Below are 12,735 nucleotides of genomic sequence, written 5' to 3'. Positions count from 1 at the left end.
TAAATATTTTTTCTATGAAAATAATTTATTTCAGTGCATTAATCATCATTTGGGAGGGTTTTAGCTTTTCATATGAAAATAGATAAGCGACAAGACTTTTGTCAGGGACTGTACATAATGTTGGTATGAATGCAGGTTTAAGTTCAATACATCTTCATTTTAATTGCATCGAACGTATTTCTTCTTCTTGTTTTGCTAAGAGAGATGTGTTGAGGTCGATTTTGCACTTTGATGTTGGCCCAGAGCCTCTGCATTTTTTAAATCTCACAAAGTCTCAGTCAACAAATGTGAATTGAGACCCTTTAATAAACTAAAATATAAGCTCCAAAAAATGTTCATTCCTGTTAGGATTGAACAGAAATAGCGCTGTTTAGTGTGTTCCTTCTTTGAAAAGCATACAGGTATTTACCACTGAGTTAAAAAGCACTCACATTGGGGACAAATCCTCCGGCAGACATGCACAGCACTACTGAACAACAAACCATGTGATTCTCTTATCTTTAAAAATATTTGGTCTTTTTGTAATTCGAAAGCTTAAGAATTTCAATGAAACGCTTAGCTTGAAGATGCTGAGCCAACGAACGTAATCTTCTACGGCTGTGTGCACACCCAAGCCAGTGGCCACGTAAGCAGTGACCTCCAAATTCAAAGCATAAGGGTGCTTATAGCACAGAGAGACTTTTCCACGCAAGCACATAAGAGCTTTTTATGGAGTGGGCGGATGTGATACAGTGCATCAGGTTGGGAAATGGACTTCTGACCAGAGGGATACGCTTTCATGGCTCACACTGTTGCTCCCTAGAGCGAGTCGACTAACCCAATTCGCTAGAGAGAAAATAGTGCAATGAACCAGTCATGTAAGAACGCTTTGATCGTGTGACGTGTGACGTTAAGTGTGTACCTGTAGAGTAGGCCGGTTTGTGGTGCTAGCAACACTCTTGCACTTTCTCTCCAGATTGATGCTGAGAGAGGAACCTCCCAGCGCTCCGCCCAAGAACATCGTAGCCAGCGGAAGAACCAACCAGTCTATTATGGTGCAGTGGCAGCCGCCCCCAGAGCCTCAGCTCAATGGAGTCTTGAGAGGCTACGTCCTCAGGTGAGACATGCACAAATCATTTCACAAACAGAACTTGCCTGATGAAATGTGTTGAAATATGACTTCTTTATTAATGCCATATGGCATACACGTTTTATTATGTGGAAAAAGTGAAGCTTATTTTCAGTCCAACAATGTTTTTGATTGCATTTGTGTTAACACTTTAGTACGGGGAACACATATTCACTATTAACTAAGACAACTTTTGCTTTAATAAACTCCTAATTTACTGCTTAAGGGATGTAGAATAAGGTCATGCAGAATAAGGCATTGATATGTGCTTTAAAAAAGTACTAATAAACAGCCAAAATCCTAGTAATATGCATGCTGATAAGCAACTAGTTAATAGTTAATAACTGAACTTTAAAATAAAGTGTTACCGCATTTGTCATCCTAGATCTAGATAATTGAGATGACCATAGTGCTGTCACTTTGACTACTGTTTTAGGACAGTTGTAGCTCAGCACATTTATATTATAACAAACTGGTTTAAAATGTGTTTGATATGTGTGTGTTTGAAAGTTTATCTAGTCAGGCTGTAGTAAAGGTTTTGGCAAGCATGACAAACCACACTAGTGGTTAGATCAATAGGAATCACTTACGTTCGGGGTCCAATTCTCTCTATTAATTAGTTGCTTATTAGCATCATGCATGTTACTAGAGTATTGGCTGTTTATTAGTACTTATAAAGCACATACTAATGCCTTATTCTGCATGACCATATTCTAAATCCCTAATCCTGCCCAATTCCTAAATTTGACAACTACATAATTAACTATTAATTAGCAGTAAATTAGGAGTTTATTATTGCAAAAGTCGTAGTTAACATGTGTTCCTCAAATTAAAGTGTGACCGAATAATACTATTTTGGAGCAATTTCAAAGACTGTACATTTTTAAAAATGGAAATATTTATTTAAAATATGTTTTGGAGTACCTATTGTTAGCACCAAGCCAGCCATCAGCAAAATGCCAGGCTATTGTCGAGTGTCTATCAGCCTAGTTTTTATGGTGTTACAATAATCTGACCACTATCAGCAGCTTTTCGGATGATTGAGCATGTTGAATCACCTTCACTGCACATCAGTAAAAGAGATCCTTCTGATTATCTGTTCCCTTTTTGAATGAGGAATACAGACTACTAAACGTGTGTGCAACAGTTGGCCGTTGACTGTAGTAGACAGTGTGTTCAAGCACAGCAAGATACTGATACTTATTTCGCAAACCAATAGTTTCTTTATTTTGAAATGAAAATGACTGTTAAGCCAATTACATGTGAGTTTGTTTTTTGACCAATTTAATGAGAGTTGACTCATTAGATTGTGAGTCAGATACATTGGTTGCGTTTTTTGTTTGTTTAGCAAGCAAAGACAACACAAAGCAAAGACATAATGTCTTGGCATTATTCAAGGTATGCAGAATGTTCAAATCTTATTTTTATTTAGTATCCACCCAACAGAAAAGATCTACCAAAAATAAGATCTACTGAGCTCTACCACTCTCATTTCTCGCTTGTAGCAAGAGCTTGAATGCATTTAATTAGCTGTGTTTGACCAATCTTATCCTCCTCTACGGATGTGTTGTGAATGTTCATGCTGTTTTTAATAGCTTGTCTCCGCCGTTGGTGTATTTAACGTAAGTTCTGCCCTGGAAGAGAGCTAGTATGCGCCTAATAATTATACAGCCTGTGCAACGACTTCTAACGGAGCAGTGACCTGGAAGAAAATCGTTGTCGCTCACTGTTTGGCCATCGATTGCCCTGATACAGGTACCGGCTCGCGGGGCTCCCTGGAGAGTACCAGCAGAAGAACATCACCAGCCCTGAGATTAACTACTGCCTGATCACAGAGCTCATCATCTGGACCCAGTATGAGATTCAGGTGGCAGCGTACACCGGGGCAGGCCTGGGCGTCTTCAGTCAGCCTGTCACTGAGTACACGCTGCAGGGAGGTGAGACCTTGTTCCTCTTGTCACACTCTCAGTGTTTTTTTCTTGCCTAACAGTTGCTGCTTCTATCAGCCTCTGTGTTTTCAACTATTCCTTTTCATCAGCGGAGGCAGGAAGCATGCCGGATTGAACCGGTTGATGCAGTATTTGTTTACATGCCATGCTGAGGTCGACTTAGTCTCCACGTACACTCCACATTCATTTTAGAGCCCTCTTCTTGGACAGCTAACTTCCATGCGAATCCTCTTGAAAACAATTATGTCAATTATCTACGAGGGCGCTTTTCTCTTCAGATGAGGAGAATCCATCTCGGGAAATTCAGGGTCTTCTCATTTGGCCGTTTGGCTGATTATCTGGGGAGCGGAAAATGTATCGACTCTGCTTTGAGAGGCTTCATCTGTCTAATTATTTTAAATAGACGTTTTATAAACAGAGTCTGTCAAGCATTTGAATGGTATTGACGCAGCTCCACTGAACCCACTCACAATTAGCAACCTTGACGACATCACTGATCCTAAGTAAGAGACAGTGCTCCATGAACTTCCTGCAGTTGTTTGGATGAATGCAAAAATAAGACTGTCAATTTAAACATGGTCATTTTGGACAGTTAATTATTTAACTTAACTTTTAAATTTTGTCATGCCTCCTAACTTGTGTGCTACAACAGGTATCACAGGACATGGCTAAGACAGCACCGATGTTCCCCCTAAATCTATCTTAGATTAACTTGACTATAAATTGCATTGCTGCAGACCAGTAATAGGCTTAGATTAAAAGGTACACTATGTATCTTTTTTTGTTCAAATTTTTCAAAATGTAAATAATGAGTGAGTACATCATGAATCCATCTTCCAAACCATGTTTTCTTCCTGAATCACTACAGTACATCTATAATAAGTGTTTATTATAAAAAAAAATATTTTACCAACCTTTTTAACAACCTACATGACTCATATATTTATTTACAAAAACGGAGAGAAGTAGCTTCTGCTACAATGGTCTTGCAAGACATATGCAGTTTTGTTTATTACCAATAGAGCTTGAAATGGAAATAAAGCACAAAAAAAGGACTATTAAAACCACTTTTTGTAAAGTACAGTACTATTTTAAACTGTTTGTAGATAAGATTTTTTTTTAAAGAAATCAATACTTTTATTAAGCAAGAACCCTGTTAAACTGATTAAACGAGACCATTAAGATATTTATATTTTTATAAATATATATATATATATATATATATATATATATATATATATATATATATATATATATATATATATATTTTTTTTTTTTTTTTTTTTTTTTTATACAATAAATGCTGTTCTTTTGAACTTTCTATTTATCAAAAAATCCTGAAGAAAATGTCACTGAGTTACAAAATATGTTTCTTGTGCATCAAATCCTATTTGATTTGAAGATTGGAGTAATGATGCTGAAAATTCATCACAGAAATAAATTACAATTTAAATAAATATATATATATATATATATATATATATATATATATATATATATATATATATATATATATATATAGAAAATAGTAATTTAAAATTGTGCTAATATTTTCTAATATAACTGGAATATAAAAATATTTCTGACCCCATATCTTTTGAATAGTAGTGTATAATAAAGAAATTTAAAAATATATATATATTATTTAAAGCTGCCGCCCATAACTTTTTGTGTTCAAGATTTACAAAAAATATATCTGAGAATGTACAACAAGAATCTATTTTCCGAACTGTGTTTTTGTCTTACCCTGAATCATTATGGTGCATTTATAAGAAGTGTTTATTTTGGGACTATTTCAGACCAGACTAATAGGAACCGCTGCGGAAACAGAGAGTTGCAGCTCCGGTTGCAATGTTCTTCCACAAGACACATGAACTTTTGTTTAATAACCACTAGAGCGCAAAAAGTTACGGACTGCAGCTTTAAATTATATCCGTTCAGGGCCTTTTCTTGGCAAATATTGGCATATGAACTTAATTTGATTAATTTAATTACTCAAATCGACTGACAGTTTTATAAACACCACTAAGTCTACAATGTATGTGCTTTTTACCCACTGAAGAATTCCAGGTGGGGAAAAGAACCTCGGAAGAGCAGAGACGCCACTGCATAATGAATATGTTTACACCACTTTAAGAGAAGACTATAATTGGCAGGCTTTTGAAAGACAGTCTTTTGATTCAAAATAAGTCAAAGCTTGACAGGCAACCTGAAAAGATCAGCAGCAGAAGAAAAAAAATCTCTCACCAGGCATTCATGAATATGCTTTTTGTGTGGGTTTTTTTGCGCCAGGGGTTTTATGAATGTATACAACCAATTCCACAAAAAAACAAAAAACATTTGAAAGTCTAAAATTCTGTTTCATGTGTGTTGTACAAGTACATGCTTTTCAGTTGCATTTATACACCAATAAATGTATCCCCCCCCCACACACACACACACACACACACAAAAAAAAAAGGTATGACAAACAATCAAGAATCTGAACTCTGAAGATGTTTATTTGTGTTTTGGCTTATATAAGACCTGGCCTGTCATTTGACTGCCGGCTCTCTCTCAATTCAGGCTTTTAGAAGGATACTGGATGTATAATAGAATTTGAATGTCTCTTTTTCTTTCATTTATTGTCTCCATGCCACAGCGTCCTCCTTCATAAAAGGTCAGAAATGTCTCAGGGACATCTCAGGTGCACCATGAAGGCTGTAAACTGAGATACTTAATTGAACTGATGCATTTTAATAATGTTGCGATTCTAACAATATTCATTTAATGGGCACTTTATAAGTTGATGCATTTTGCATTATAAAAATAAGAGCAAACTCTATAACTCGTCTCGTGTTTGTTTGTTTTTTAAGCCATTTACAGTTTTCTGGAAATCATTACATAATACAGATTTCGTTAGACTTCAGGTTTTACATTAGCCTTAACATTTTAACATCAGTTGTCACTTTCATTATTATTTCGATTCAAAGCAAGTGTCATTTGAGACCTAATGTTCATGAGCACATATGTTATGGGCAAATAACAATCTACAGTTAATTCGAATCTTCACATATAAAAAGTTTCTCTCATTGGAATTGAAAATGACAAATTCATTGTAATTTTTTAATTCACACTGTCATTAAAAAAATACATTTGCATGCGTCACATTTGGAGGGAAAATCAGATTTGGATGCATTCAAATACCGTGTGAACTAGGCATGTCAGACATGTTTAGGTGGTGTCTGCGGCTGTCTGTCTTGTGTGTCCAAGCAAGGCAAAATGTATTTGAGTTTTATTTGACTCATAGATGATCAATCAGTATATAGGTGGAATCCACATACAGTACATTCAGTGTCCCAAAACCTGTCAACTTTAGAGGTGACCTGTAGAGGGTATGCATCGACATCAGTTTCCCGCCATAACACACCGCCTCAGCGGAGTGGCAGAAAGGTTAATGGGGGAAAACACGAGTAAAACAAATGGTAATCAGTTTAAACTAGGCTGGACTCGATATAGTGTTCCTTACAACTTACCAAAAATCCAGTGTTTCATGGATATTGACATGCAGCCAAGGAATCAGGTTTTCCTGAAATTTACATTTGAGCCTGATTTCGATACATAAATATTTATCATATTTATTACAATTTCAAGAGTGAATCCCACATGTATATGCAGATGGGTTTATGTATTGAAGCGTGTATATGGACAGTGACACTTGTCAAGAATGGAAAACAAAAGTTTTATTCAAATTCTGAATATATTGTAGGCTTTTTTTATATCACCAAGACAGTGCACTGCTCCCTTTATAATCACTGAAAGCTGTCACTCATTCAATGAATGTGATCTCACAAAGTTCCTTTATAACAATCAGTGAAGCTTATGACACCATGAATCTCTTGTTTACATAATATCCACACTTAGAGAGGATTAACACACATGCAGAACTCAACACTGCACAAAAACTCCAGCTGTGAGTGGATTCTAACACAAACACCTGTGATTGGCCATTGCATTGTAGAAATCAACAAACATGTCTGTGATTGGCTGCATTACTCACTGAAGTGAAAACACATTAGAAATTGAATCTTTTGACGAGTGCAAATACAGATACGCACTGGATATTTTGCCAACTCTTTTTTGCTAGTAATATGCTATTATTATGAATTCTTACAGAGGATTACGAGGATTACAGGTCCTAGACCAGCAGTTATGGGCAGCATTTCCCTTTAAAATCAGTAGCAAAAGAAGAAGACGGCAGTGGTCTGAGTGAGAAAATAGCACACTATTATCAAGTCTGTCTTTTTGGTTTTATGTGTTTTTCGCGGCATTCACGCTGTAGACCTTTACTGCCTCTCAGTCACTCCAGCTGATGGTGATATACCCTCTATTGTGCCCCTTTTTACAAGATGTAATATAAGTCTTCTGTGTCCACAGAACGTGGTTTTGCGCTTCACTGCGCTGCCTTTCCATTATTTTCAATGTAAATATTCGCTAGACGGACTTTGCACTATTCACACGCAATGCCGTTTTAGACGCAAAGACACATGCTTTGGATGTTTTTAAAGGAAGTGTATGCAAGATTGTGGCCAAAACTGGAACTGCAATCACAATCCCCTCTCCCCCGCCCCCTGACTCGAGGTTGCCAGATAGGCTGCAGGATCCAGCAGGAACATTTGTAGATGCAGCTGTGGTAACTAGAGCAGATCTGGCAACCCGGATGCTGAAACCCTACTGACTTTGTGATTGGTAGATAGGTGGAGAACGGAGCTTCAGGCCAAAACACAACATGTCAACATCAACATCAATTAAGGGCTGCAACAACAACTTTTAAATGACAATATCCTGGCCGGACTACTATTGTCAGTGGTATAAGTATTTGAAATTAACATGATTTCTTAATGTCCAGACATATCAGGGCCATTTTATGATTAATTGAAATACATTTCTTACATACATTTCCTTTAAGGTTAAACTTTATTTTACCTCTGTGTATTTATACGCTGTAAAGATGTAGGATGCGAACACAATGGTAAAACACTTCTGTCTATCGTGTTTACATAGAAAAGCGATGGAAAAGTACCACAGTGGAATAAAAAAAATGTGTTCTGTGTTCATAAATACAGCCATCAACTGAATATTTAGATTGTTTATCATGGAGCTGAGATTCTAGTGTTTCCAGTAGGTGCACTAGCAGAAATTATTATAACCATCTAACCATTATAGAGTGGTTGTGTACACACTTATGCTCAAACACCATGTAAATGATTCCCTTTAAGTCTTGTCGAAAGCTTTCATTACATCAGTCACAGCCATGCAGGTATAAATGAGCCCCTAGACCTTAGACATTACTGTTTTTGAACTTACTTTCCATAGCCCTCTTTTCAGAAGAACCAGCAACAAGAGGAGAGATTTTTTTAACATGCCAAAACACTTGCAAATTATTTCTATATTAAGTCTTCTTCTGTTCAAATATCCTTATTTTATAATTCTCATAACTGAAATTCTGTCATAGATTATATATAGCCTTTATTCTAAAATGAGAGAAATAGTAATAATCATGAATGAGTAGACCTGTCCAAACCTTTGACTAGCAGAGTAGCTGATATAATGAGTCACACTAGGGTGTACGATATCACGTGTAATCATACGCATATATAAAATAACGTGTTCATCAATATTAAACAGCATATAAATGAAAACGACCTAATATTTCTGATTGAAATGTTGACCCAGGACGAGCTATAGATCTACTCCATCTATGTTTTAAACATCATTCTGAATCCATTCCAGACATAGGCTTTTTGCTTAAAATGTTGCTTTTTTTAATGAAAAAATTAATTCATTGATTAAAGAAAGCTAGAATGAAACAGACTTTTTAGTTTAAAAGAAGGTCTGTTCTTTCTTTTAAATATTGCATATTCTGATATTCATAAGACAAAATATTCTGGGGGCCATAAAACTTTTGTAAAAATGAGGAAATAGTTTATTAGAAGAAAAACAAAGTGCAGTAAATGGCAAAGCAATTAGTGCTACCAGTGTTTATGATTACGACAATACATTAAAATAAGTTTTATAAAAAATAAAATAAAAAGCACTTTGCAGTATCCAGCAGCATATTGTACTGATTTTGTCCAGTTAAAATAACTGGAAGCAGATGACATGGAAAGCCATTCAAGTTACAAATGGATGCGCCTCTTACATAGCCAGATCTTAGCCTGAAGACATAAGGTCTGGGATCTTTAGCTGCTGCAATTAGCTAATGAACACCCATTTAGTCAAAAAGAGGCTCTCTGACTGACATTAAAAGTGATATAATGAGTCACTCTAGGGTGTACGATATCACGTGTAATCATATGCATATAAAGTGTTCATCAATATTAAACAGCATATAAATGAAAACTGTGAAAAGTGAATTCAATTGAGTTCTAATGTTGTTTGTGGATTTTCTCTGGTCTCTGTCTCGACTCTGACTTAAATTTCTCTGAACTCGGTCTCGACTTGGACTCAAACCTCACTGAACTCGTTCTCGACTCGGACGCAAACCTCTCTGAACTTGGTCTCGACTCGGACTCAAACCTCTCTAAACTCGGACTCGACTCAGACTCAAACCTCTCTGAACTCGGTCTCGGCTCAGACTCAAACCTCTCTGAACTCGGTCTCGGCTCAGACTCAAACCTCTCTGAACTTGGTCTCGACTCAGACTCAAACCTCTCTGAACTCGGTCTCGACTCGGACTCATACCTCTCTGAACTCGGTCTCGACTCGGACTCATACCTCTCTAAACTCGGTCTCGACTCAGACTCAAATTTCTCTGAACTCGGTCTTGATTTAGACTCAAACCTCTCTGAACTCGGTCTCGACTTGGACTCAAACCTCTCTGAACTCGGTCTCGATTTAGACTCAAATCTCTCTGAACTCGGTCTCAACTCAGACTCAAACCTCTCTGAACACATTCTCGACTCCGACTCAAACCTCTCTGAACTTGGTCTCGATTCGGACTCAACCCTCTCTGAACTCGGTCTCGATTTGGACTCAACCCTCTCTGAACTCAGTCTTGACTCAGACTCAAACCTCTCTAATCTCGGTCTCGACTCGGACTCAAATCTCTCTGAACTCGGTCTTGACTCGGACTCAAACCTCTCTGAGCTCGGTCTTGATTCGGACCGAACCCTCTCTAATTTCGGTCTCGACTCGGACCCAAACCTCTCTGAACTTGGTCTCGACTCGGACTCAAACCTCTCTGAACTCAATCTCATTTTGGACTCAAACCTCTCTGAACTTGGTCTCGATTCGGACTCAAACCTCTCTGAACTCAATCTCAATTTGGACTCAAACCTCTCTGAACTTGGTCTCGATTCAGACTCAAACCTCTCTGAACTTGGTCTCTACTCAGACTCAAACCTCTCTGAACTCGGTCTCGATTCGGACTCAAACCTCTCTGAACTCAGACTTGATTCGGACTCAAACCTCTCTGAACTCGGCCTCGATTTAGACTCAAATCTCTCTGAACTCGGTCTCAACTCAGACTCAAACCTCTCTGAACACGTTCTCGACTCAGACTCAAACCTCTCTGAACTTGGTCTCGATTCGGACTCAACCCTCTCTGAACTCGGTCTCGATTTGGACTCAACCCTCTCTGAACTCAGTCTTGACTCAGACTCAAACCTCTCTAATCTCGGTCTCGACTCGGACTCAAACCTCTCTGAACTTGGTCTCGACTCGGACTCAAACCTCTCTGAACTCAATCTCAATTTGGACTCAAACCTCTCTGAACTTGGTCTCGATTCGGACTCAAACCTCTCTGAACTCAATCTCAATTTGGACTCAAACCTCTCTGAACTTGGTCTCGATTCAGACTCAAACCTCTCTGAACTTGGTCTCTACTCAGACTCAAACCTCTCTGAACTCGGTCTCGATTCGGACTCAAACCTCTCTGAACTCGGACTTGATTCGGACTCAAACCTCTCTGAACTCGGTCTCGACTCGGACCCAAACCTCTCTGAACTTGGTCTCGACTCGGACTCAAACCTCTCTGAACTCAATCTCAATTTGGACTCAAACCTCTCTGAACTTGGTCTCGATTCGGACTCAAACCTCTCTGAACTCAATCTCAATTTGGACTCAAACCTCTCTGAACTTGGTCTCGATTCAGACTCAAACCTCTCTGAACTCGGTCTCTACTCAGACTCAAACCTCTCTGAACTCGGTCTCGATTCGGACTCAAACCTCTCTGAACTCGGACTTGATTCGGACTCAAACCTCTCTGAACTCGGTCTCGACTCGGACTCAAACCTCTCTGAACTCGGTCTTGACTCATACTCAAACCTCTCTGAACTCGGTCTCAACTCAGACTCAAACCTCTCTGAACTCGATCTCGATTCGGACTCAAACCTCTCTGAACTCTGTCTCGACTCGAACTCAAACCTCTCTGAACTAGGTCTTGACTCAGACTCAAACCTCTCTGAACTCGGTCTCGACTCAGACTCAAACCTCTCTGAACTCGGTCTCGATTCGGACTCAACCCTCTCTGAACTCGGTCTCGATTCGGACTCAAACCTCTCTGAACTCAATCTCAACTCAGACTCAAACCTCTCTGAACTCGATCTCGATTCGGACTCAAACCTCTCTGAACTCTGTCTCGACTCGAACTCAAACCTCTCTGAACTAGGTCTTGACTCAGACTCAAACCTCTCTGAACTCGGTCTCGATTCAGACTCAAACCTCTCTGAACTCGGTCTCGACTCAGACTCAAACCTCTCTGAACTCGGTCTCGGCTCAGACTCAAACCTCTCTGAACTCGGTCTCGACTCAGACTCAAACCTCTCTAATCTCGGTCTCGACTCAGACTCAAACCTCTCTGAAATCGGTCTCGACTCAGACTCAAACCTCTCTGAACTCGGTCTCGACTCTGACTCAAACCTCTCTGAACTCAGTATTGACTCGGACTCAAACCTCTCTGAACTCAGTCTCGATTCGGACTCAAACCTCTCTGAACTCGGTCTCGACTCAGACTCAAACCTCTCTGAACTCGGTCTCGACTCAGACTCAAACCTCTCTGAACCCGGTCTTGATTCGGATTCAAACCTCTCTAAATCGATCTTGATTCGGACTCAAATCTCTCTGAACTCGGTCTCGACTCAGACTCAAACCTCTCTTAACTCGGTCTCGACTCTGACTCAAACCTCTCTGAACTCGGTCTCGACTCTGACTCAAACCTCTCTGAACTCAGTATTGACTCGGACTCAAACCTCTCTGAACTCAGTCTCGATTCGGACTTAAACCTCTCTGAACTCGGTCTCGACTGTGACTCAAACCTCTCTGAACTCGGTCTCGACTCAGACTCAAACCTCTCTGAACTCGGTCTCAACTCAGACTCAAACCTCTCTGAACTCGGTCTCGGCTCAGACTCAAACCTCTCTGAACTCGGTCTCGACTCAGACTCAAACCTCTAATCTCGGTCTCGACTCAGACTCAAACCTCTCTGAACTCGGTCTCGACTCAGACTCAAACCTCTCTGAACTCGGTCTCGACTCTGACTCAAACCTCTCTGAACTCAGTATTGACTCGGACTCAAACCTCTCTGAACTCAGTCTCGATTCGGACTCAAACCTCTCTGAACTCGGTCTCGACTCAGACTCAAACCTCTCTGAACTCGGTCTCGACTCAGACTCAAACCTATCTGAGCTCAGTATTGAC

At 39.2% G+C, this 12,735-nt stretch overlaps 1 protein-coding gene across 3 annotated transcripts in view; it reads left to right on the top strand.

Annotated features, from left to right (window-relative positions):
- sdk1a (sidekick cell adhesion molecule 1a) overlaps nt 1-12,735 on the top strand; it is a 479,647-nt gene that overhangs the window by 370,289 nt on the left and 96,623 nt on the right. For all 3 annotated transcript variants that reach the window (XM_067420064.1, XM_067420057.1, XM_067420048.1), the window contains 2 exons: nt 956-1,096; nt 2,864-3,045. In XM_067420064.1, coding sequence (XP_067276165.1) covers nt 956-1,096; nt 2,864-3,045 — 323 coding nt within the window. The remainder of the gene's footprint in view (nt 1-955; nt 1,097-2,863; nt 3,046-12,735) is intronic.

Source organism: Pseudorasbora parva, chromosome 2 (assembly GCF_024679245.1).
Source record: "Pseudorasbora parva isolate DD20220531a chromosome 2, ASM2467924v1, whole genome shotgun sequence".
NCBI classification, from domain to species: domain Eukaryota; kingdom Metazoa; phylum Chordata; class Actinopteri; order Cypriniformes; family Gobionidae; genus Pseudorasbora; species Pseudorasbora parva.
The sequence above is the reverse complement of the archived record's forward strand: the minus strand, read 5'-3'. Positions and strand labels throughout refer to the sequence as shown.